The 26,500-nt window shown below is 46.3% G+C and overlaps 2 protein-coding genes across 3 annotated transcripts in view; both read left to right on the top strand.

The window, feature by feature from the left end:
• Positions 1 to 4,478: 4,478 nt before the first annotated feature.
• Positions 4,479 to 19,766, top strand: LOC142768944 (uncharacterized). The gene is made up of 8 exons (XM_075871547.1): positions 4,479 to 4,712; positions 6,838 to 7,009; positions 7,584 to 7,821; positions 9,412 to 9,567; positions 11,298 to 11,601; positions 12,692 to 13,052; positions 13,963 to 14,311; positions 16,090 to 19,766. The coding sequence occupies exons 1-8, from the start codon at positions 4,527 to 4,529 to the stop codon at positions 17,960 to 17,962; spliced, it is 3,639 nt and encodes a 1,212-aa protein (XP_075727662.1). The 5' UTR covers positions 4,479 to 4,526; the 3' UTR covers positions 17,963 to 19,766.
• Positions 19,767 to 23,605: 3,839 nt separating this feature from the next.
• LOC119165321 (endothelin-converting enzyme homolog) overlaps positions 23,606 to 26,500 on the top strand; it is a 73,066-nt gene continuing 70,171 nt past the window's right edge. For both annotated transcript variants that reach the window (XM_075871545.1, XM_075871544.1), the window contains exons 1-2: positions 23,606 to 23,812; positions 26,365 to 26,405. The gene's annotated coding sequence lies outside the window, so the exon portion shown is untranslated. The remainder of the gene's footprint in view (positions 23,813 to 26,364; positions 26,406 to 26,500) is intronic.

Below are 26,500 nucleotides of genomic sequence, written 5' to 3'. Positions count from 1 at the left end.
GATAGGCTTAAACACCCTTTGTTCGGCCACTATGCTGCCCTCAGTCCTGTCGACTGCGAAAGTCGAGAATACAAGTAAAGCACTGAAGCGCGCAGCAGAGCGCTAAAAATCTAGGCCCATCGCAAAGCGTAGGATGCCGACGTGTGTACGAGAGAGCGAGATGAGGCGCAGCGTAAGGCAATGGAGGTGGACGTGCGTGAAAATTAGGCTCGCCGAAGAACGCTAGAAGTAGAAGCGCGTCAATAAGCGCGTAAAGATAACGCATGCTGAAAAGCTATGAAGGCTGAGGCCCGTCGCGAAGCACAAGCCACTAAAGTGCGCAAGAGAGAGCGGGACGCCGAGGAGAGTCGCGAGGCGCCTGAAATTGAGGCCCGTCACAAGGTACAAGACGCCGAAGTGTGTCGGACAGAGCCAGACGCTGAGGTGCATCGCGATAATTTAGGGGCTGAGGGCCATCGCGTAGCTAAGGACGCTGAGATGCATCATAAAGCGCTAGAAACGGAGCTGCTTCGCAGCGCACGTGATTAGAATGAATGACGTCAAAAAGAGCAGGAGGCCGGCTACGAAGGCCTAGGAACAGGGGCTATCCTGGAAAGGGAGACCGAACCTTTACGAACTGAAGAGACACCTTCAGGCGAGTTGGTTGACTTTAAAGGCATCGGAAATCCTGTTCTGTCGCAAGAAGAGAGAGCTATAAACGGTCCCGAAAAAGAGATAGCTAACCAGTTTAGAGCTTTGGCAGTGCCTGTCAAAGGCATTGCACTTGAAATTAAGTGTGTCCACATTGTGTATTATTCCCGAGATACGTTGCTCGTGATGCTATTTGTTTTTAGCTCAGTTTAATCTGGAGGAAATATTCTCGTTTCTGCCAGTGTGGCGATTTAATTGATCAGCATTTAGATGGCGCTTGCTTTGGCCAGAGTTGTTTGGCTTTGTGCTCGACTCCATCGTTCCTGGGATGCTCTGCGGGGCTGTAAAAGTCACCGCGGGTGGAGAGAGCAGAACAGCTACAATTATCAACGGTCAACCTGCATCTCTCCTTGCGAGCCGAGCTAAACGGCTCGAAACTCCGGATGCATTGTCTGGCGGCGGGAATGCTGTTATGGCACAGACATGGTCCTCGTTCGGGAGCGCTTCTTCCCACGAGAACGGGCACTGTTCCGGCGAATTCTCCCCCCTCCCAGCGCCACCTTTTACGCAGACTGCGGCGAGCTACCGCGTAGTTCTGGGGAAAACTGGTGGTGGTGGTGGTGGTAGTGGTGGTGGTGGTGTTTAGAAGAGGAAAAAGGCACCTAATTTCTGCAGCCCAGTTGAGAGCACGGCGCAGTGCATGTGCTTCCTCCGCCGAGCCACGTTACAGAACGCCACGTGAAGTTTCGAGGAAGGCTTCTCCGCCAAGCACCGGGAACTGGTCTCGAAGAAAAAAACTAATATGTTATTTAGGACCTTGCCAGCCCCATGTTTGTAGGGGTTTTGCCCCAGCCGGCGTCGTCGTGCTGGCCGGCTTTGTAAAAAGTATAACTTGCTACAGTAAGCGTTCCCCCCTGTTGCTGTTTTCACAACGATTGCCTCCCTACTCCGCCTCTGGGCGAAGGCTTCAGCGAAATCTGTTCGACTGCTCGCCGCTCTCGGCTACCGCTACCATCGCAAGAAAGTGAATTCCTAAGAGTGGTGGTAGCGGTGAGATCCATCATACCCGAATTCTTAACAGTAATGGCAGCGGTGGGATGCCATCAAACCCGAATTCGTAACACCAGGCTATCTGTCTCGACGTGGGAGCGGCCCGCTTCTTGCTAGTTCATGTCCCGACGTACTACAGACACTGAGCATTCCTATCTATCTATCTATCTATCTATCTATCTATCTATCTATCTATCTATCTATCTATCTATCTATCTATCTATCTATCTATCTATCTATCTATCTATCTATCTATCTATCTATCTATCTATCTATCTAGCCGCCTACGTCCAACACCCCCTACAGATTCCTAAAGGCTTCTCGATGGTTGCAGAACATCACGCCCTGTGTCCACGCGGGAGTGGCGTTCCGGTATTCCTGAGCGTCGAACTCGCTTCTACAGGTGTTGTAAGAGGGGGGAGGTGATTCCTAAATAAAAAGAAGACAAAAGTGAGCCCCGTAACTGTCTCTCAGGGGAAGGACACCTCAACAGTAGCTCACGAGGGAGGGGGATAAAGAAGGATTAAAAAAAGGATAGGAGTTAAATGTATAGAGATAGAGAGAGGAGCAGGAGGAGAGAGAGGCACAGGGATAGCCACATACGAAAGTAAGGTGAAGATAGGAAAGATTGACACGGTCGCAGAATTTTGAGGCACCACTCAGCGAGAGCTCTTGTCGGCGGCAGGAGATGGCGTAGGTGCGCCAGTCGGCCAGAGCTGCGCTGTCGTCGAAGATCACGGGGACACAACCAGTCGGCATGAAATCTAGCGAGCGAGTCCCAGTTGTAAGCGTCTGTAATGAGTGCAATGTACTATGTCATGTGTTTGAGAAGCTTTTCCGGGCACAAGGGAAGCATTCTGCAGGTAGTTTTGCTCTCGTAAGAAGAAAGTATACGACACCAGCTAAGCTTTAAACCTGCGTGCGCAAGAAAAGAAAAAAGGTAGTTGTTTTAAAGGTGGTACATATGAAACACTTTGCGTAGATATACCTTCTGAATAGCTGTCTCTTCATTCTTATGTATACGTGGTATATGATGGCCCCTCCACGCTCCCGCTGGGCCTGCTGGCCCACTCAGCTGCTGAGCTATTCCGCTCTACTGTCAGAGATTATTGCGCAACCAAAATTTGTGCTGCAGATCTTGACAATTCCATAGCGTTCTAATCAGGTGTTCTTTTTGACCGTATGTGCGAATAATCAGTTGTGTTCTTTTCACGTTTTTGCACTGTGCGTTGTCAATGCAAGTTGAATAACACAAGATGGTGAAAATTTACGCAGCCCCCCCCCCTATGACGTGCTTCATAAGGAGATCATGGTTTCGACACGTTAAGCCCCATGGTATTAATAATGAAGCGCGATAAATATCCAATAAAGCAACGCAACTGCAATTATACGCTAACATACCGCAGCGCCCTCAGGCGTGCTTCGAGCAAAATAGCATATATGTTCAGCCTATCACCACGGCACTTCTTTGCCGTGTGCGGCCGACAAAATTCTGACGCATTGCAGCAAAGTCTATACCGAGGGCTGTGCCCCCTCATTTTTCTACCATCAGCGCCCACGCTGTTTCGCTAGAAACACTGTAGCGGTAGATAAAAACGGTGTTCTAATTTGACGGCACATCTAGCCTTGCGAGGTGATCAGACAAACCCGCCGCAGTTGTGTAACGGTTACGTGGTGCTCGCTTGGTGATACGAAGGTCCGTGGCTTTAATTTCATACACTCTAAAAAACTGCTGACTAAAACGAGTGCGTTTTTTACAACAATAATCATCGTCTGGCTTGTCATAATATTTCTTTCTTGAAAACGTGGCTCTGGCCACTTCCCTGTCAAAAATGTTATCACGCTGATAACACGCATGACACTCAGTGCCAGAATAGGCCGGGCGTGTGGCAATATATCAAATAACGCAAAACAGATAAGATTACTGTTGTGGCAAATAATTACACCCTGTTTCTCGATGTTTTCATATGATGTAGTAAAATTTGGGGGAGCTAAACATCCCAAAACAAAGATGTGGTTTTGAGGTGTGCTGTAGCGGCAAGCTGCAGAAATCAGACCAGCTGGGGTTCTTTAGCTGCACCTCAATCTACGTGGACGAGCTTCCAGCATTTGAGCCTCTGTAGAAAATGTATCGGCGGCTGCTGCTGGGATTTGATACCATGACTTTTGGGTCAGCAGTAGGGTATAACATAACCACTAGAACACCACAGTGAATGCGTGTTTGATTCCGGCCGCGACGGTAACATTTCGGTGCCGGTGAAATGCTAGCAGCCCGTGTACTGCACAATGTGTGCGTATGTTACACAACACCAATGCCAAAAAGTTGCGGGGCCCTTCACTACAGCTTGCTTAGTAATTATATCAGAGTTTCGGCACGTGGAACCCGAGATATTATTATCGAAGATTTGCAGACAATCACCCTGCCCGGTTCCTCGTTTAAGGTTACTTTTAAAACGTGACAATCTGTTTTAGGTGAAGCGCATGCAAGCCGTTCGAAATACTGGACTCGTCAATTAGGCTTTCTTGCCGTTCCATGACACAATATATCTTTGTGCCGATGCTGATGTCACAATCTGTGTTAAAATTTCTTGGGACGTTGAAGTTTTATATCAGTAAACAGCGATCTACACATGTGCCCGTGGCGAAGTTCGATCGCCTATCTTTTTCATGCCGAAGTGCTTGACGTCACGAAAACGAACGAAAGCGATTGGTTAGAGCATTTACGCAAACTATATCTGCATAGGAACGGCGATAGTTGCGGATGAAGCTCCCATTTATTGCACGTTTATATTCGAGTACACACGCAACTTTGTCGGGCTCGGAGTTGCGAAGCGTAATACCGAGGAATGGACAAGGTTGAAAACCTCTGGAGACCGAAGAGAACCCGCCAGCGGTATGGTTCAAACAGTGAGTCACCACCTAAGAACCCGAAACGAGGTACCGACGGGCGAGTGCTTTTTACCGGCGGAGGCATCCAGGAGATGATGCAGGCGACTTTGTCCGAGATTACTAATACCGTGGCAACCGTGAAGGTGAGTGCTGTGGTCCCAGACGTCCACAACGTGATTTAGAATTTCTGAAGAGTGGGAGGCATAACTATCTTCTGCGTGGCTTCCGTGCGCTACAGCTGCGAACCATCAACCGCCGTGATTTGTAGTAGTGGCATAAAGAAAATACCGTTTAACAGCTCGCTTCGCCGAAACATTCGCATGTTGACGTTGTGTGTGATGCGCACAAAAATTGGTAAAAATATCAAATAATCAAAACCACTGGCCCGAGGAAGGTATTATCGAGGTCAGCCCTCCTGCTGGGAAAACAGGTGCTCTTTCATTGAGCTTGCCAGCTTTTAAAGAACTGGGCTACCCTTAAGCTTCGCGTTTAAAGAGACACTAAAGGCAACTATTAACTTAGAAGTGTGGCAGCTTGGGCTAGTTGGTATGGCATGACGATAGTTATCGCGCGAGAACAAAACGACGACACAGAGTCCTTCTTGTCTCTGTGTCGTCGTTTTGTTCTCGCGCTATAACTATCGTCAAGGCAACTATTAAGTCGACGTTCATTGTTGAAATAGCGGTCCAGAAACCTCGTAGTATTACTTTTGTGCCAAGTAAGGGCCTATTTTGAAAAAAAATACGTTTTAGTGGTCCGCATCGGCTTAGCGCACTTCGAATTGCCCGCCTCAAGAAGCCGACCGACCGGATTGATTCACGTCACTGTTGCCGTGCACAACGTTGCCCAGCTGTACTGCGCTAGTAGCAGCAGATCGAAAGCAGCGGGAGCCACAGCAGCAACAATGCCATTGATGAATTTCCCGCCATTAACTTCGAGATTGTAGACGTTTTTTTTTGTTTGTTTGTTTCAATTGCACCCCGCTACTCACGCCATTTTCCATAGTAACGTCCGGCAGTTTTTTTCCGCGAATCAAGCAGAAACGAACAAGCAACATTTTATTGCATCTCTTTATGCACGGAAGTTTTTTTATTTAGTGCAGCTACATTAATTACTAGTGGCTAATTCTAGGCGGTTTGTCTGATGCCATCGGGATCATTTTGAGAATCTCCTACCACGGTGCATGTACTCTTGTGTGTTTCCCTTAAATTCTGGGCAAGCAGGGCTCTGTTGTTGACAATACCGTCGTTTTGCACGTTGTAATACATTGAGCATTCACTCTCACGTAAATTGTTATTCGACTTCAGTGTCCCCTTGAACCACAAAGCCATTAGATAATCACATGCTCTGACACCCGACGGTGATGTACGCGCGCTTGTTCCACGCAGTATACTTACTGCGATATTACAGCACAGTATTACGGCGAAACCTGTGTACAGCACGTGTGTTTGTAAGCCATTAGTTTTCAATGAATTGCTAAGCAGATGAAGTCATTTCTAACCAGGCTCGTGGCTGCGTAGTATAACACCTGCTTGCCACGCAAACCACCTGCGTTCAATCAAGACTCAGACCCATAAACTATTAGTATTTATATACTGATAGTTTTCAAGTTTTCGGTGATGGACAAGATGATTTCTCACTCACAACCAATGATGCCTATGCCAACGCCGGAATTTTATTCCAAAGCATCTTTTTAACACTGTCGCGTTAAAAACCTATTAACTTTGTATGACCGCACCAAACAGGACATGTGACAGCGTAACCAAAACAACGCCAATCAAGGACTTCAATCAATCAATGCAGTGCTATAGTCACCTGTAGCTGGTGGAAGCATATCCGCCAATTTGTTGTTAAACAGACTGATAGATGAACAGTTAGTGCATCCAACTCTCTTGCTCTTTATATGAAAGGCTTCTATTTTGCGGCCCGTGTATCTACTTGCTTCGATAAACTGTCGCATCATTAAATGTGTGTTCACAACCACACTCAGAAATCCCGTGGTATTGGAAAGCGATGACTCATGTTTCCTTGGTGACAACTCAGGAGACAACGCTCTTGAGGACGTCGTCTGTACAAATAGGATGCAGCTGGTTTGGAAGCGTCTATTACAGTGTTTACAACTGCTTTTCGTTTCGTCGTTTCTGACTTAACACATACGGTAGAACTCACCATAGGCTAACACAAAAGACGTAAGTACCAAATGGCTAGCCATCTATGTTCACAGCTGCTGACATGAACTACCTTAGGGAAATACTAAACCTGTTTCAGGAACAATTACCTCGAGAGTATGCACATCAGCCTCTGGAATGGTTGACCACTGAATCACAGTCCGAAAGTAGAGAGGTCCGGCCTGACAGCCCACGGTCGTCGAGGAGAAACCTTAACCCATCGACAGTTAGCAGGAGTCCTGATAAGAATCGCAACAATGCAAGTACTCGGGGTATGTTATCTTATGAATGACAATGATACGACTGTGATTTGGTTGCCAGTATTCTCGCAGCACCTTAAGCATTATTGCTGGTGCAGTGGCAAACTATAACATCTGCATTCAGAAGAGCCATTTATTTTTTCTGTCGCTTATTGACAACAGTACGTTACCATCGCAGATCTAAGAGGTAAAGAGTTAGGTCCAAGTGTGAAAGCCTTTCGAAGGTTATCAACAATGTTGCCGTGTAAACCTTCTTCAATCATGCAGCATAGTTAATATTAACCGAGAGTATTATTTAGAGCTTATTTCTCGGTAAAGTGACAGTGTCACCAATGGGAAAAACGTCATCGAACATACTCCTGCCAGTTTCAGTAGATGAAGGGTTGAAGTTAATGTGTTACTCGACTTTCACGTGAATTGAGCGGACCTTGAAATAAATGATTAAATAATTTCTTTTTTAATAAGTTTGCTTTAAATGCAGTGTCGTTCATCTGCATGTTGTGCGTTTGGGTTGGCACCCTCGTTTACGCTGTCAATTTTTGTATTTTTTTCACTGAGTCAGTAATTTCGTTCACCCAACCTTCAGCGGTACGAGAGGAATTGACTGTGGCGTCCGGCTCAGAGTTGAAGCCCGTTGTCGTCAGTCAGAGTCGCCTGGCTACGGAGAACGGAAACGACGGTTCGGAAGAACATTTTCTCCGCAAAAATGGCGCTAATGCATCGGGGACACGTTCGCACAAGACATCAGCGAATGGGCAAATGACTCCGCAAGAAGACTGCACAAGACCCCATTCAGATGAGCAGGTTGCCCCTTCGAGGAAAAGGTATTTCGCATAATAAAGCAATCTTTCATACTTGTAATTGCAGTAGACGCAATTTCAAAACGTTCATTTAAAGCCGATTACTTGTGTTTAGAGTGACAGCGACTCTTCAGTTTTGCAGTCACATATTTGAATCCAACTTACAGAAGTTTGTGCTTCACGGTGACCCAAATGATAATAGAAAGAAAGACGACACGTGAACACCGGTCGCACTTCGGTGGTGGCGAAATGAGAGAGGCCTGTGTACTGTACAATGCCCATGCACGTTAAAGAACACGAAATGGTCGAAATTTCCGGCGCCCTCTAGTACGGTGTCTCCCACAAACAAAACCTGATTTCGGGACGTAACACCTCCTATACTTTATTAGGAGGACACATCAACGGGTACGTGCAAATTATCAACTGCGCTGAAAACTTTTTTTTTTGCACGAAATCTTTTTGTGGTGAGTGGGAGCTTGTGCTCACGCTACACTTAACTTGCCATCGTAATACCCCCGTAACGCTGATGTGTTCCAGCAAGAAATAATTAAATCAGTAACTCTTTTTAGTGGAGCTTTTTGTGGAATGGTTGACATTGCTTTGAGTCCTGAGGGATAATCGTATCGCGATTTGTATATTGAACGTCATAACAGCCAATGTAGTCGAAGTTAGTCCATGTCTCCAAACTCAGTACGGCTTCTGATCATGTTGCGGCGTCGGGTCTTGAATGTGAACACAAACTTCAGATGAGTGTTGTGTAGAAAGCTATGCGCACCCATGTGCACTATCAAACACGTGCAGACCAGGAAAGCGTTCACGCTTGTAGCAGCAGCACGTGCTACAGAGATAAACGAAACAAAGTAAACCAAAACTTTCTGCTAAGGTGCACGTTGTGGGCACGTATGAGCAGGGATGTGGTCACATTTTAGCTATAGGAATGCTTATTACTTAGAACAGAGGTTCGTTTACCGAGAATATTTCACTGTTTCGTGCAAAGGCACAATATATATGCCTGTTTTCTGCCAGTGCTTAACACACAGGTAATCTTTGCGCATAAATCCACAAATGCGCACACACCAACTGTGACGAGGTCCGCCGATTTTGATTAACTCAACCTGTAAGTTGCTCGTGAAAACGTGGGTGTAAAAGCAGCTGCCATGTGAACAGTGATATGAAGCGGTGCCTCGACGCGCAAAAGAACGAACTGCGCAGTGGTTAAATGTCGACCGCATAAGAAAACACAAAGCACTTCCTCGGTCTCCCACTCTTCTTCTTCGCTTAGCACGGGAGGCTCGAAAACTTAGTGAATTCACCGCTGCAGGTGACGAGGGACGACAACGTAGATGCATACTGTGCAGCTGTGTCACGGCAAGCGCGCTTCAGGAAACGATGGCCGGCTGGCTGTCGAATCTGAGATTCACGAGCTCCTATCTTGCGTTGGACAAGTGACTTGCTGTATATGCTCAAAAAACGTCAAAAACGTCTTCTTTTTGATGTATACTTGCACACTGAGCATTCATTTCCAGTGTTCTCGTAAATTCTTCAGATTTGGATTCAGTGTCCTTTGTTTCTGCCGTAACAGACTATATATCCTCAATGATTACTGCTTTGCAGTTCTGGTGAACAAACCCGACTGAAAGAGCGCCTTCACCATTTGCGTTCTCGATGGCGAGCTGCGCAGCGAATTCTGGACGAGATTGGCGCTCGGTTAAACGGCGGGACTGCTGATCCAAGTGAACAGATAGATAATCCCGCCGTTCAAGCTTACAGGTAAACGAGAAGAGATGGTTTTGCTTGTGAATGTGTTAGACAATGCCTTAGTGATGTTTCGGGACTACGTTTGTGTGCTTGTTCTTAATAATGCTACGTTACAGTGCTTGTTCTTGTTTATTTGTTTTACCATAAATTCCCCGGGGACCGGGAATAGATTGGGTATCCTTGAACAGGAAGTGTCGCTGGAGCAAAGTTCCCTAAAAGCAGTTGTTTCCAACGGTGTCTCTGTGTTGAAGAACTCGAACGCATTCGGCTTCAATGAACGCTCAAGGATTTTTCAAGTATATACCTACATTCTCCTCACACATGTTTTATCTTGCACATGTTTCGTCTTCAATTCTAATTTTGCATGTAAAGAAAAGGGTGCTCGCGTTTTTACCATTCCTAGTATTCATGTTTTCCCACGTTCGGTGCGCCTATAGTGCCCTCTTGTTTTGTCTCTGCCAATGTCTTTTTTTTTTTCGCTCGACTAATTGAACCAAAGCTATCTACTTTCTGTTGCTTTTCTCAGACATCTTTGAGAAAGTTACAGCTGTGCCTCTTTCATTCATTATATACCAACAAGCCGCTACACAAGCTCTTCTATCGAAACACGATGTAAACCTAAGAAATACAAGGGGGCAAAAGCCCTATTGGCTTTGTTAGGTTTGTTACCAGACCTTGAAGCTTAATGTCAGCTGGTTCTTTCGCAAACTTTCTTCAACAGCGCACCAAACAGACACAGACAGCCGCAAACTTCCAAACTACTACCACAGGGTTTGTTTCAATTTGTTTTTTTTTTGCCAATTTTACCAATGTCATCGTTTCGCTGTATATTACTTCAAGTACTTATCTCTTTTTATTATTCCCCTTGGAAGCAGAGCATTTCTTAGTCGCACGATGTCGCGCTTCGGCGTAGCCGTCCACAACCCCACTGTGCATGCTCGCGTCTCGTGCGGGCCCAGGAAGACACCCGCAAGACTGTCGCTTCAGGAGCCATCAAAGGATAAGACACCACCATGCGTTCAGCAAGCCGAGCATGCGCAGTGAGGGTGTGGACCTCTCCCCGTAATTCTCTCTCCCTCTAACGTGGTTAGTGTGTATATAAGCGGCGGAGCGCGCGTTCGGAATTCAGTCAAGGACGTCTTTACATGGCTTTCGCTTGACTTGACGCTTTGCTTCACTCAAGTAGATGTGATGGAAGAAACAGTACTTTCAATTAGTAGCGGGACAGAACCTAACATCAGCGTCCCACCACTCGTTGAAAGCAACGCTTCTCCATAATTGAATAAATAAGAGTAGCAAAGACGCAAACACAATTAGGCGTTCCCAAATTATACCCAATTATGCAATATTCACGTCATACCCCACCCCACCCCCACTCTGCGACACATTTACTCGAGGTCCGCCTGTGAGAAGATCGGGGCGGCTTTTTTTTTTTTTGAGCTTGTGTTGTGTTGCTGCGTTATGTGTTTATGCCTCCCGATCCTGCCTAAGGCCTTCATGGAAGGCGGGAAATGTGTAACAGAATTATTGCAAATATATTGATCGTCATGTACCAGCCAACTGATCATGTACTACCAACTCGCTCGAAACCACACCTTGTTCAGACACCGAAGCTAAAGATCAGGGACGCCTCAAGTTCTTTCATCGCCGCGATTCAGAACTGCACGAGGTGGGCTGTCGGCAGCTTGAGCGATGCGCAATCATCGTAATGCCACTGGTTCATTTCTTTCGTTTCTTCACAGAGAACAGCGTTGGGGTGATGCGCAGCACAAAAAGAGGGCACTTTCCGAGTCTGCACCATCCGTGCCTGCCCGGACTCGCGGACCACCGCGATCACGCTCCAAGCCCGACAGCCCGGTGGAAGAAAATCCTGGAACTTCTACACTGTTCGACGGGGTGTTCAAGCGGCCACAACTGGTGTCCAGGAGGCCTCGAAGAGCTCAGTCGCAGCGTCACGATACAAGGACCAAGCCTCGGAGCTCTGTAGTCGCAACGAGCACTGCGGACACACTGCGTATCGCGAAGGCTGGCAAGCAATCGCCACCAGTAAGTGCACCTATATATACGTAAAATAAAGTTGTGGCGAAATTTCGGGACCCTTATCGCCTTTAAGGCTTCACCGTGATAGCGATATTCTGTTCCTTGTACGTACTTCAAATACAGGCTACTCATTAAAGAGAATGAACTGGGGACCAGATATCGCAATCGCGTTCAGTATTGCGTTCAACTCGCAAAGGTAAAGATTCAGAGTCCGTAAATTTTTCTCAGTCGTAGAATTACTAGCACCCCTCACACGTGGCCTATTACCTACAAAATAAAATACATGAAACTCAATTGTAATACGAAAACTACAGCGAAAAACATATCACTCTCGGTATAGCGCCACAAGAGCGCCCGAACAAACTGTAGTATACTTGTAGTCATTGCGACCCAATGTCCAATATCTTGGACATTGCCAATTTCAGAACGTATGCAAAACACTACCACATGTTTTGCTCATACATGAACTGGTCTGTGTGCTTCAACTTCTTAAGAGCGTAAATCAATGCTCAAATACGCTTTAGGACATCCAAGAATGAATATTTATAAAAGCCATTCATGCTCAATCTCGCCATTTTGAAAGCTCCCGAGAGGCGGGAGATGCACCGACTTCGACCATATTCACTAGATGGCTGCACGGGTTTTACAAGCAGCCAATAACATGTTTTCTAGGAGCAGGGAAGCGCTTTCAAAGCTGTGGCACGCTGGATCCCTATGCCCAAAATATTGGGCAAATTTCTAATAGAAGGGTCTCGGAAGTCCATAGACCTTATTAATGAAGAGGAGGATCCTCTCCTTTCTCGGTTATTGCGCGGGAGCACAAAAACTGACATCACAGCCTCGGCAGTGAATTTCTGGACGTTTATGCATGTTCACCACAACAGCCCGGAGAGATCTAGGGCAGCACCCAGTTATCCTTCTGGGAAAAGTTCTATAGTTTTCTTTTTTCATTGTTCATTTGCTCTTTTATGTAACACCTGACGAAGCAGCAAGCCCTTTACTTGATGCCCATCCCATCAGGCCGAGTTAGATACATGCGACATCAACCAACAATGGCCTTGCAATCAAACCGGTACAAACCTTCTCCCATGTGCAGGCACCGGGGACCTCCGTCTCGCACTACCTGACCGGGTTCTCAGAGTTTCTGCACGAGAAGGCCCCGTCCGTCTTTCCACATTGGCGAAGCTTTGAGCGTCTCGTACTGGACGTTCGTCGAGCTATCCACGAAAAGCCTGCGGCGGAGCTGGACTCGTGGTGTTCTCACAGCGAGCGACAGCCCTGCTGGCTCCTGTCCTTCGAGGACACGATAGCCAGATTTGTACTTTTATACGACATCGAGATGGCGGTTATTCATCCTGGATCTTTTTCGATGCATCACGTCGACAGAGATTTTCTCAAGAGAGCCAATGCAGAGGCAATCCGTGACAGAGCGCGTGAAATGGGCATAGAGCCCGAGCGTAAGTGCTGTACAGTATAGTGTTCCGATATGTAGTCCCGGGCAGTTACACGAACTTTGGATGTTCACAGAGACTCGGCTTTAGATGAGCCCTGGAACGCGTTCTCGAGTAATTATCGAATGGCTTCACCAAAGAAGTAAACTGCCTCGCGGATCAAGTAAAAATCATTTTAGGATCCGTGAAGTACGAACGTAGTTACAAGGATTTGCCGCATGCTTCCTCTCTCAACACTTGCGAAATGCTTTTCCACGATGTGCCGCGACGGTTGCGTGCATCGTTCAATCTGACAATGCGTTGAAGGCATAGGCCAAGATGACAGCGGTTACTATTCTACTACCCACTGGCGGTACCGAAAAATGACTGCGCGTCACATCGGGGTTGAACAATGCAACAATCTTCACGGCCTTGAATGCGTAATGACGCAAACTAGGATTAAACTTTGCAGTGACATATCTCGGAGCACAAACAAGCTCTATTTTGAATACCCTGTTTTATGGTAAGATGTCGTAGAGGGTACAAAAGCACAACCTGCAGTGATCTAAACCAAAGCTGCGAGATATGTTTGAACCAGCCATATGTCATAGGTGTGAAAAGGTCAAAAAGTCTCGAGCGTGTAGTGTCGTGGATACAATGTTTAGACAAATGGCCTTGTATTCTTCAAAGCTGCGCCTCCGAATTTCCACCCATGGAGAAGACCAGGTCACTTGCGAAAATGTTGACTCCACCGACAATCCATCCTTACTGGCAGATCTATGTCGTATATCTATGCTTGATCATAGTTACGCAGATGTAATATGAAAATACAAGTCTGAATGTTTAAATTTTTTCCGGTACGACAACAGTGTCGCGACACTGTTCTCATCACGAAATCGAAATGCCTCTACAGCTCTGAACACGTGTCCTATTGCAGAGTTCCTCTACGAGCGAGATTGTCTTATCACGTGGCTTCTGCGAGCGCACCGGTGCATTCTACGAGTGCGTCTGGACCTCACCGAGGTGGCGCAGTCTCCTGGCGAGTTCTGTCGGGGATATCACCTCCACAAAGACTACAAGATTCTCGAACTGGGAGTCAGTGGGAAAACCCTGCTTAGAGGGCGCCACCTCTTTCTGTTTCTCGGTCACGTGACTCAGCTCACCGAACTGTCGCTCTTCGTACTGTACCTGACGCACCCAGACGACGATTGCCGCCTCGCCGCGCTAGTCGCAAGCAACGTGTTCCTGAGGAAGCTCACGCTAAAGATGTGCCATATCGCCGACAGGTAATAACAGCAGTAAGTTGTAGAGCTTTACGTGCCGAACCCATGACTACGAGAGACACCGTAGTGGAGGGTCGCGACAATTTCGACTATCTGGTGTTTTTTTGACGCGCAGCTAAATCTAGATTCACTTTGTCTCCGTCGAAAGGCGGCCGCTGCAGAGATCCGATTCAGAACCATTCAGTCAGCAGACGTGTGCCGTAACAACGTAACGAGTAGTTCGGAGCAGGTTGCAGTGTATTTTGAGTATGGGATTGTACTTACTGCGTTCAGTGGGTCTGTTTCATTGTGGCGTCCCCCTTGGTTACTTACGACTAAAGTGCATTGGTAATGTGGCACCGCGACGTTTTTTTTTAATGTGGTCGAAAAGTGCTACCGGTACTAGAGGGCCTAGAGAAAACGTGAATCAAGTGTTAGCGTGGCGCCTACGGTATGGAATTCACCATTTCAGTGTGAGAAATGAATCACACTCTCCTCTGTAAACGTATGTCGTAAGCCAATATTACCACGTCATAAGCACACATACCTCGCCAATTGACTTACTTTTGGTATGTGCAGTCACTCCGACCACCGTACCATGCTGTGACGTGCGTGCACATGAGCTCTATATTGGTAGAATTACGCGCCATACAGAATTACAAGTATACAGTTACACCATCAGGGTCTTGATCACACCGGAAGTAAGCCGCTCGTTCCAATAAAAGACCCAAGAAAGTGCTCAATGTCATGGCGTGAACTAGCGAACGGATGTAACTTCTTTTCTCCTTGTACTCCTTACGTCGCTTTCAGCGAACTCGCAGGTACGAAATGAGAAAGAAATCACTTAGATAAAGCACGTGAAACAGCCTTTTAATTGCACTCGTATTAGGCAAGTTACAAAAATGTTCCGGGCAATCTATTCAAAAGTGAAATATACAGCAATAATGAAGTCATTGAAAAGCGTTGCGGGGAGACTTTCGTATATCAAACGCGCGATACAATCACAGAGAGGTAAAACAAGGTGGTTTACTGTGGTTTAGAAAGCATTGGCTGTTAACGTGGCAACTTTATCAATAACTCAGAACTCATGTGAACACCCCAAGAAGAATCTTTAAAGAACACCATACGGTATCGATTGTTTTGGGGGCTTTCACCGTGTTTTCACCGTGAGGTTAGGTCCGTGAAACGACGCAAAGGCAAGGCTTTGACGTCGTGGCATGGAAGACCTGAGCGCGGGCCATTATTCTGCCAGACAATTAATAGTTTTTTGTCCATATTCAATAAAGATATTTCATTGAATCAATATATCGATATGCACAACGCACCAGGCTCGTCAGAGCTCGAGTGGTGGCTCTAAGATTATTACGAAGAACTGAAATGAATGGAAACTTTATTAGCAATATGTTCAGAAAACTACATCATACAAATCAATTAATCGTTACTCAGGATGATAACTTTCAGTGTTATCACTGACAGTTATCATCCTCATCAAAGAGAGAAACTCGTGGAGGCGAGTCGTTCACAGTGGAGTTATTTTAAATAAAAGACAGGCCGTCCAGAAGGCCCACAATACGGCGGGACATTAAACATTACTGTCCAAAGTGGAAGTCACCTACGTCAAACTTATGGTTGCTCTTCAGGACCTGAACAAACTTCATCATACCAAACCTGTCATAATCAAATAGCTCATGATAAGGAAATAACGCTTTTTGTACAGGCAAGATAAGAATTAACATGTCCAAGAACGTCGATATAGAATACTTGTTCATTGCATCTGAAAGGTACACTGAATTCATTTTCAGAAACTTGGAAGGCCTTATTGATGCTGTTAAGGGTCTGCCGCTCCTCGAGTGCGTCTCCATCTCTGTGCTCGATCCCGAATCGTGCTTCGAGCGAAGCCAGCAACTGTCCCAACTCCTGGTCGGACCCGGGTGTAGAAGTCTGCAACAGGCTCATTTTGATGTTCCATGCGATTTGGGACTGATCTTGGAACGATTGGGTGAAAATGAACAAGTCGTCGAAGTCTATATCAATCAGCAGCTTACTACTCCTTCGGAGCTCATGAAACTCTGTGACCTAGTCAACGCAAACACTCATCTTAAGCACCTTTCTCTACCTATCAACATGGACTCGACTCTTCCTAGACGCTATTATAAGTTCGTATTAAGCAAGTTTGTAGAAAAAGCCCGAATGGAAGTATTAAATCTGCAGAATTCGTTCATCACAACACGAGGCATTAAAGCCATAGCGGAAGGCCTGAAGAGAAATGGCGCTAAGGAGGCTTCAGAACCCACTTCGGTAATACAGACCACTGAAAGCGACGTTGGTCGACAGCAGTATCTTAAGGCATTATATATCAGAGGCGACCTTACTTGCGAGCACCTTGGTATTCTTGTGGACGCACTGGACGCCAACAGGACCCTCGAAGTTCTTGATGTTGGTCGAGTACTGCCTTCGCCATCAATGAGTCACGCCGACGTGACGAGGAAGATTGTCGACCAAGCCTTTCGACAGGGTCAGTGCTCGACGAGATCCCAGAGAAGTTCCGTCGCCACAGTACGCGTTAACAAAGTGTACTTCGGCGAAGACTTGCATCTTCTTATCATTGCCGTCCGCAACGATGTGACATTCCACAAGTTGAATCTCTTGTTTGGCGATTCTCCTACAGAAATGCTCAAAAGTCACTCGTTTGACTTCAGCCAGCTTCTAGCACTGTTACCCTTCTTCGCAGTAGCAGAGACGCTGGAGACATTGGAAATTCAAGTGTCTGTGCCCGGGACATATGACGTCGCTTTTATGGGGGTCTCTCTTCTCGCCGCCACGAGCAACAGCCTGACTGAACTCAACGTAATTTTGGCGGACTCATGCTGCGAGTTCGTCTCCATCCTGTTGCTCCACGGGCTTGCCTCCAGTATCTCGATTCGCTCGCTCACCATGAGTGGATGGTCACTGAAGCGTCCGGTGCCGTTCTGGTTCTTCCGCTTCTGCTGCATGAACGAAAGCCTGCGTAAGCTTCACATTCATATCACCAACCTGGAAGCCGACGACAACACCACATTCTACGAAGACCTGCCCGACGCTCTCGCAAAGTGCCGCTGGCTCGTGGATTTCAGGCTCACGTGCGGCAAGTTGCGTGAGCCAATATTCATTCCCGAAGTGCTATCCATTATTCGCAGAAATAAGCGAGTACAAAAATGGCCAGTTAAACTGGTCGCGACCGCTGAAGGCGACCCACAAAAAGTCGTGAAGCATTTCGACAAAAATCTCACACTCGACAAGAGCGTCAGACTCCGGCGTTCCATGGATGTTCCTGATTTCAAGCAACACGTTTTCGAACGTTTCATGTATTCCACGGATGTGATTGACCGAGCTATAGAAACGATCAAAAATTTGGTTTCTAGTACTTTGGGCCATCGGGCGAAAGTTCACCGCAGGGCCACTACACCGGGTCCTGGTTCGAATGTCAGGGACGAAGTCCGGACTGGCCTCATGGACGAAGCCACTCAGGAACGCCTTTTCAGAAACTTGCACGTTCGTGACCTTCGTGGTGGGAATTTTGATTTGAATGTCGATCATTACATGATGCGAATTTCAATGGTGAGTCACATGATGAGAACGGTTTACAACGAACAGCAGAAACGCTACGAAGACACGCTAGGCAAGCTCCATCAATGAATTGAAGACATTATAGATGTGGAGTCTCTGTGAAAATGCGGTCAGCATTGCTAATGTGCTCATCTTATATTATAGGACAAACGGTCTTGTTCCCTCCACATAGATAAGTCATCACTGCTACGTCAGGATATGTGCATTAGATGAGCTCAAGATTTTCGTGGCGTTTTAAACGTTGGGCCCTGTGAATGTGCACATAACTTTGCAATAGAGTGCAGCTGTGAACCACTTTCACATGAGAGTATTAGACATGAAGAGCATAACTTTGTTTACTAAGTCGGCAAGCGATATTAGTCTTTGTTTTAAAGTACTAAATGAGCTTGATTCGAAGGTATCGTAAAGCTCACGTACATAGCTGCTTACATCGATTAAATTTATCATTAACTTCAATTTATTTTACGCATGACAAAGGACTTTGTCAGCGACGTCCTGCTGCCTGTATCTTGCCTGAGCTCATTCCATCGTGTGACTGCAATGTTAGTTTTTCCTTGTCCCTTGTACGGGGGCACTGTCCACTTCAAAAATGATGTCACAATGTCACTGAGCCCTATGTACACGACCCTTCCTGTTGACCCCGACTGTGCTTCATTTAGTTTCACTTTTAGTCAGTACTGCGTGTTCTGGGGCCTGCACAACTTTGTTCTTATATCTTACTGTTAACAAAAATGCAGACTAGCCCTGATTTGCTCGCTTGCCTACATCCAGCTTTGCCTGTTTACTTAATTCGAAGATGATTTTGGTTCCTCTATCAGCTGTCTGTTCCTCATGTTCTTAGAGTCAGACTGTTTTAGTCATATCTTTGCACTGGTATTCAATAACCACTGTATACGCTTTGTTACGCCAGCGGAGAGGAGTTGGTATGTTTTAGTCCCCACCTATTTTCATCGTTTTGTAAGTTCATCTATCATGTTCGATGTAGTTTTAGAAATTGACGCAGGTGAAAGGCCTGGAGATATCCGTTCAACGACGTTTGGTAAGCAAGGCTAAACATGAAGCCCAGACCTACTGTGTCTTAAACTAAGCAAGTCGCGAACCTTGGATGACTTTGCCGTCAGCTCTTTCTATTGAATAAAATTTATTCCACCTACTTGTACCCTCCCTCGAAGGGAAAGCTTTGATTTTGGCACTGTATACTACGCCACATTTCTTTCAGTATCAGTGAATGTGGTTTTCTGTAAGAATTGCAATGAACAGCTTTGCAGATTGTTCAAGCCCGGTCCTTTCCTAAATTTTCTTTGAGTTCTCGATTGAAAACGCAACTTATCCAGGTAGTGTTTCCATTTATATATTCCACGTTGTACTCACATTGTAGCTTATGGTGCGATAAAGACAAGCAAGCCATCACGTAGTTAATACTACCGGAGCTATATGATCTTTTCTTTGTACTAGAGCTGGTTGAATTTAGACGTTCAACGAAGTTTGCTTGTGTGGTTATACTGTGGCGCATTTGGTACAGGTACGTGGAGATACAGCACCAATCTGTAACGCCGCTCTCATACTTCCCCCTCTCCCTGCCTTAATTTCCCGCCTGGTCTATGAGTCACCGGCACAGTTTGGAACATGAAGCGACATGCACCGTCAACGGGAGCCGGCTGTAATAATCGGCTAGGCGCCGGTTATTTTTAACGGTGTGGCATGTTTTATTCGACGCTGGTCTCGTAATCCACTTGTTCATTCCCATGCTGGGAAAATGTGAAATCTATATATAATGTGTATGTGCGTGCATTTTTGCGCTTTTTAATCTCATTGTATTCTAAGTATACGTCATGTGGAATATATCAATAAAATCTGAAATACTGTTTGACAATCGCATGTACATTTACAACAATTGCATGTTGGTTGTGTTATGCAAATCACCTCTTATGCATGCGTATGAGGTTCTTCGTTCTTGTGTAGCCGTCTTTATGTTCACATTTAATCTAAGGCAGTGTACATGAAACTCCAACAAACTCTAGCCGGATTTTAGGAATACGCCAATGTGACCAAATTATCTCGCTGACAGCAAGTAGTGAGCTACAGTCGTTGATAAATTTGAGAAATGGCCACTTAGACGCCAATCGTCTTAGTAACTAGTGAGTACTAGTGTTCTGCTTTTTTTTGTCATAGCAATCAGCGTAACACAAAGGTTGATTGATTGATTGATTCGTGGGGTTTAACGTCCCAAAACCACCATATGATTATGAGATACGCCGTAGTGGAGGGCTCCGGAAATTTTGACCACCTGGGGTTCTTTATCGTGCACCCAAATCTAAGCACACGGGCCTCGACATTTCCGCCTCCATCGGAAATGCAGCCGCCGCAGCCGGGATGTGAACCCGCGACCTGCGGGTCAGCAGCCGAGTACCTTAGCCACTAGACCACCGTGGCGGAGCATAACACAAAGGTGAAACTTGTCTTCACAGAGATAGTTGCGCGTATATTGTGCATTGTTTCGCCACAAGGTTGAAGGAATGCTTGCTATAGCAACTAACTGTAATGTCACGCGAATAACTACAACCCGCTCGAAACTTGCTGTGTACATTACTCGAGCAGAAAGGACACACGAAAAGAGTATACACAACACAAGCGTGAACAACTGTCAGTTGTTTCTAGTGTAGGGGCAACGTGCTACTTTCGTAAGCGTGGCCACGTTAGCGAAGGACACGTCCTTCGTGTTCGAGACGTTAATCTCGAGACGTTGGAAACCATCCCACCCAAAGATTAGGGTGGGTTGCACGGGAGGCCACGTCCTGTGGATGCGCGCGAAACGACGACATTTAAGGCGCACCCTCCAGATCATTTGCGCCATCTCGCCAGTGGTAACAAAAATACGCTGAAGCCGCCACTCTCGGAGTGCCGCCAGCGGTTAATGTTTATAAACAGCTCTCCGTTAGCAAGCTGAAGAAGGTGCGCGTTGTGGCCGAGTCGTTTCGTACAGCGCCGCTGAAGAACGAGGTGCGGTAAGTTTGATTCCCAGCGCCAGAACGTGTGCTTATAGTTTTTGTCGCTGCCATTCCTTAGTATATAATTTACAACGTGATATCCGTGACGGAAATACCTTGGTAGAGCCGTACTGGAGCCAGACGCAAAACACTTTCGTTTTAAAGAATGGCACTTGACAGGCCCACTTGCGCGTGTTATATTCCGTGATCTGTGATGTTCCGCGTACAAACGACGTGGTACCTCACGGAAAAAACATACAGACGATGCGGATATCGCTTGTGCTGCAGTATAAACAACAGACCGTCATCGCGTAGCCACCACGAACCGACCAAAGTAAAATATATATATTGCTTTCATCGGTTATATATATATTATAGACAGATTACAGGTTATCGATAAATGCATCAGACTATGTATACGTAATCTGACGCGTTTATCTCCCGCTATGGTACCTAAGAAATTTACTAATATTTCCAAATACTTTTGCAATGTTTTCTTGTCCTCCAATATGAAAGTATCATATCGTAGATGCCTTGCACTCAGGTCACTGAAACAGGCCCATTAGATCCCCAACATGGTGTGACGCAAATTTTGTGGTGTCGCGTGTTTTTCAATACATCGTATGCTGGTTCACTTGTTATCCATGCAAGGAGACCTAATAAAGTCCGAGTGGCATCTTGATCACAGTGAAGAACGTTGATCACAGCGTGATTATACAGTCTTCATTCACACCATTTTATGCACCATGTTATAGTCGTGGACTGCTTCTGTGACGTCACGTGCAGTTATTGTTAGAAACTCGCCGTGCGTTTTTGTCTGTGAAAGAATCTTTTCATACATGACTAAGAAATCTTAGCGCCACAAAACGGAGACAAAAGAAAGAAACGTAGACAACACGAGCGCTAAAAGCGCTCGTGTTGTCTACGTTTCTTTCTTTTGTCTCCGTTTTGTGGCGCTAAGATTTCTTAGTCATGCATCGTTACCAACCCGCCCAACTCGCCGCACTCGTCAATCTTTTCATAACTTCTCTATTTGTATATTTTCACTGCGACGTGTGTACATGAGGGAATGTTATGACATTGTACACTTTACTGAGGTCCTGCCCAGCGTGTCTCAGTAGGCAATAGACTGCTCCCACGTTGGGACTGGAAGGCCACAGGATGATGGAAAGAACTTTATTTACATCCTCTACGGCGTGTCGCCACCTGCCTGGCTAATCCCAAATCAGGACAGGGAGGTCAAGTCTCCTAGACCCTTCATGGGCGTACCGGACAGCCAGGACTTGGAGGATATTGTCGTGAGACTCAATCATCTCTGTAAACCATTGTCGAGAATTGACAGGGCCAAGCAAATCACACTTTCAGAAAGTATGCTCAAGAGTGCACATACTCTTTCTTTCTTGCATGCTTTGCCAAGAGCATCCACATATTTTATGTCGAACCAATATTTTCACCCTGCCGGAGAATATTATAAGACTGTGCCTGTCTTTGCTTAAGGGAGACTACTTGTGCTCTGTTTAGTCAAGCTCTATATGACTAGGAAACTTCGTCCTTCCTATTTTCGGAAGGAAAGATGGGGGCACTCCATCCAGTCTCAACGAGTGGGCCCACAGAACTGCGCGAGGAGTTGTCGACCGCGTAGCTACCGAACGGCGTGGCGATGAGGTTCTGAACGTTATGGATACCTCAAGCGCGTACAATAAACTCGCAACATTTTTTCCGAGAAGACAAAAGTATCGCCTTCCGCACAGTAATCTGAACAGAAGCTCAGGCACTCAGAATTTGGCAGAACGGCGCAAATTACAGTCCCGCACTCTTGCACACGTCTATTCAGAAATCCAGACGTCTAACACTTGCGTGCTTTGCTCCTGGATGCCTTCGTAATCATCTCCTCAACTTGGGGTAGACCAAAATGAGCATGGGAGAGTAAGATGGTTTGACGATTGTGGCTGTGCTGTCATGACACGAATAATGATAAAATCCCGACACCTACGACCTCAAAGCCTTTCCTGCAGACACGTGTGGCACATAATTGCGGGCGGGTATGCGTCACAGTTGTTTGAACGTTGATATCGACCGAGAAACGGCGAGAACAGACATTGAGAAAAACTGACATCGGCCCCGCTAACCCGACGAATCCAAATATATATATATATATATATATATATATATATATATATATATATATATATATATATATATATATATATATATATATATATATATATATATATATATATAATTGTTGTGGTCACCGCAGACATCGAACGCAAGCATTCATACAAACACACATAAATGTGTACTACATACGCACGCACGAGCATACATGAAGTACTTAAACCAATCCCCTTCTCACCCACACTGAATGGCCCAAACAAGCCCCATCTACCGTTTTCGGGGACTGAGCCTCGGGAGTGTTGGGAGGCTGCTCCGTGATCCTCGCGACCGAAACACTAACTTCGGCTCGTGGACGGTGCCTTTAGGGTCACTGAAGCCACGGCTGATATGGAGGCGCGCGCGACGGAGCGAGCGGGCCCCTCCAGACCGGCCATGCCGAAGCGCAAGAACTTTCGGCCACCTAGCGGCCCAAGGGCCCATTGTTTTCTTTTCCCTTCCACCCTCTCCTTCCCCTCACATGACCCATTCTCGGTGTCGATATTTCTTCCTCCTCCTCCTCCGAAAAAATGTCTGGCTACGATCCTGTAAAAGGCAGTCACGTGGTCGATAAGTAATCACTGCTAAATTTTGTGCTGGCCGGGGGTTCGTGCGGCTTCTACTCGCGGTGGGCACTTCGCATTTTTGCGCAGAGTTGCTTGGATGACCGATTCACCGATCGGGCATCTGCGTATTGGCATGGCAAGCTGGCGGGCCAGGTGCCGGCCAGACAGTGCGAACAGTTCTGCCAACAGTTCTGCCACTGTTATAAGTGAAGGTGAGCTATGTGTTTTAATATTTTCACTGGAGGATTCGTCTTTCGACTGTAGCGGGTAGCAATGAAATTTTAGTTCTTCAGAGTACAGAGACAATACTGAAATTTTGCATTAGCACAAGAAGCCGTCAATTGTGGGAACGAATCCTCGCGTTTTACGTGCCAGAACCATGGTATGGACGGATATAATCACACCCGTCTAGAGCAGTGGAGCACATGGCTCTCGACACTTTTGTTGGGCGCAGTTTCTACCTCGCGTTAGCTACAAGCTTCCGTTCATGCTTGAAGTAGAGCCCAAGGGCCTAGCATGTGGCATGGCCATGTTTGGAGTCGTTACGCCTTCTGTCTTCGCACACTTCTGCCGAAAGTACCAAATGCAGCAGATGGCTGGGAGCGCTAGACCAGGAGAACGGGCGAACAATTTAACAGCGAATAGCTATCCTCGCTGGGAATAAATAGGATGACTATGACATACTAGTTCTTTAGGAACTTGTTGCTGCGCTAGTTGGCGATTCTCAGGTGAAGACATGTAAATGGGAATCCAACTGGTTTCAACCGGTGTTAACTGGTATCAACTTGACCAGTTGGGAACTAGCTGGTCAGAGTTAATTTCAGTTGCAACTGGCCCTAGCTAGCAGTTCGTGTCAATTACAACTGAACTGACCACCAAAAGGGTGACCAGTTGAACGGGAAGCAGCTATACTTTCTCCTTTAGACGTCATCCCCTACGCTTATTTATAATATAAACAGTATCACCTGATCTAATATGTATTTATCATCGTGGATTATTCAGTTGCGCAAGTGGGCCATACGCTACGCCCTCAAGATAGCTAATTAGTTATTTAAGCATAAACACATAGCACATTCACACACCCAGCCAGTGTGTGGGTATGTGCGTCACGTCATTGATGGCTGGTTATGTGTATGAATGTGCCGGCTGTGTGCGCTCAAGAACATTTTGGAGAGCACAGTCTTGTTACTCTTCCATTTCTTTGTTTCCGCGAAGAACTTGGAACGCTTCTTTCCGCTCGACCGGCTTCCGTCGACCCCTAACGTCAGGGGCGTAGCCAGGGGGTGGCACACTACGCATGTTCGCCCCCCCCCCCCCCATCAATTGTTTTTCTTCATTGCTTAGAGTGCAAGAAATGATCATTTCAAGAGGGTGCCGCCCCAATAATCAAAGATGGCTCCCCTCCTCTCTCCGAAAAAAATATCTGTCTACGCCCCCACTAAACTTCGACTGTTCATTTGAAACAAGCCACCAGATATATCTTTGCATACGTGCATCGATATCAACAATTATTGGCCCCAATAGCGTATCGAAGAGCTGGTTTCTTTCGAAAAGCTGGTCACACTCGTATCAAAGAGGTTTCCTTTCGTCATTGCATGTTCAAAAGCGCGCCTAACCCAAACCTGCTTTACGCCACTTCAAAAAGAAAGAAAAAACTGCTTCAATGAGAAGCTGCCTTGATTGTTTGCGTCTTTTATGTTGCAAGTTGTTTTAAAACTTTGGTTGAAGTAAGCAATAATTATTAATCGAAACATCAATTTTACTCGTGCGTGCACTTGTATTCGGTAGAGCGGCGACTTTATGAACGGCTGGTTGTTTTCTTTTTTGTCATCCTCGTCCGTTACGGCTCCAGCGTGATCGATATGAACGTTTAAAGCGCGCGTAGAGTAGTTGCAGCATCTCTCGTAGGAAACAAATTTAAACGGTAAGTCATTAGCCGTGACTCTCATAAGCACTGTTAGAACGCACTGTCGTGCTCGCAACGGCGCTGAACAATGTTACTTGGTAACACTACCGACGTGGTTGGCGTCGTTCGTCCCCTGCCATGTCCCGTGATGCGACGCGCCTGTGTGTTGGCATTTTCGTTTGCAGCGGTATCAAATTGCCTCCTCCGGCTCTTCCGTCTTAATTGGGGTTCAGGGACCTCCCTTCGCGCGTGTGCTGCGACATTTTGCCCACGCCGGTTGGCGTGTTTCAACGCACGTTCACGCGTTGGATGAAACATCGAGAAGTAATCACTCCCGAACGCAGCGTGGAAAATCACACCGATCATCTGGTGAAGAGTGTGAGCTGTTTAGCGATTCAGAAGCTTTACACTAAATCTGTCTGTTCGTGACAACGGGTGTTTATAAATGCGGGCCTGGTAAGCCAACCTACGTTTTGAGCCAAGGGTTTGGTTCGCATCGTAACTTGTGATCACTCGCATATGTGCGATGTTCTGTGTGTTCCAAGGCACCTAGGATGTTTAACGTTTCGTTGAGATAGCTTAGTATAAACTGTAACCTTCAAGGTTGCCTTTTTCCAAAAAAAAAGCGTTTTCTTAAGGTTCCTTAGGTGTGGCAACAACAGCACCTAAGAAAACAGCTGACGATTGCAAATAAACATATCATTTGTATCTCTGCTCGTCGATCCATGTGGAACAATTAGCGCCTTCTTGAGACACCACTAGCCTAAATACACTCATAGAAGCAGTGATAGCACCTGTTGCAGCTTCGAAACTGCGTGGAAACGGCGGAAATGTTGACGCTGTTTTTTTTTTCCGTAGTGGATATGAGCCAGCCAATGGAATCCGCGGCCCGAAATGGAGTAAGTAGTCCACGTCTTGAACAGTTTTGTGCATGTTTTTGGTCGTTGAAATGCCGATAAAGGTGTTCGTTCCCCAGACTCGAAGATATATATTG

The sequence above is a fragment of the Rhipicephalus microplus genome, chromosome 8 (genome assembly GCF_043290135.1).
Source record: "Rhipicephalus microplus isolate Deutch F79 chromosome 8, USDA_Rmic, whole genome shotgun sequence".
NCBI classification, from domain to species: domain Eukaryota; kingdom Metazoa; phylum Arthropoda; class Arachnida; order Ixodida; family Ixodidae; genus Rhipicephalus; species Rhipicephalus microplus.
This window is presented reverse-complemented; position numbering and strand designations above follow the sequence as displayed.

Excerpts from the sequence above, each read along its gene's own strand:
- LOC142768944 (XM_075871547.1), top strand. The coding sequence starts at position 4,527 with ATGGACAAGGTTGAAAACCTCTGGAGACCGAAGAGAACCCGCCAGCGG. Across the intron at positions 9,568-11,297 it reads CCCGCCGTTCAAGCTTACAG|AGAACAGCGTTGGGGTGATG; the intron begins GTAAACGAGAAG and ends GTTTCTTCACAG. Across the intron at positions 13,053-13,962 it reads AATGGGCATAGAGCCCGAGC|AGTTCCTCTACGAGCGAGAT; the intron begins GTAAGTGCTGTA and ends GTCCTATTGCAG.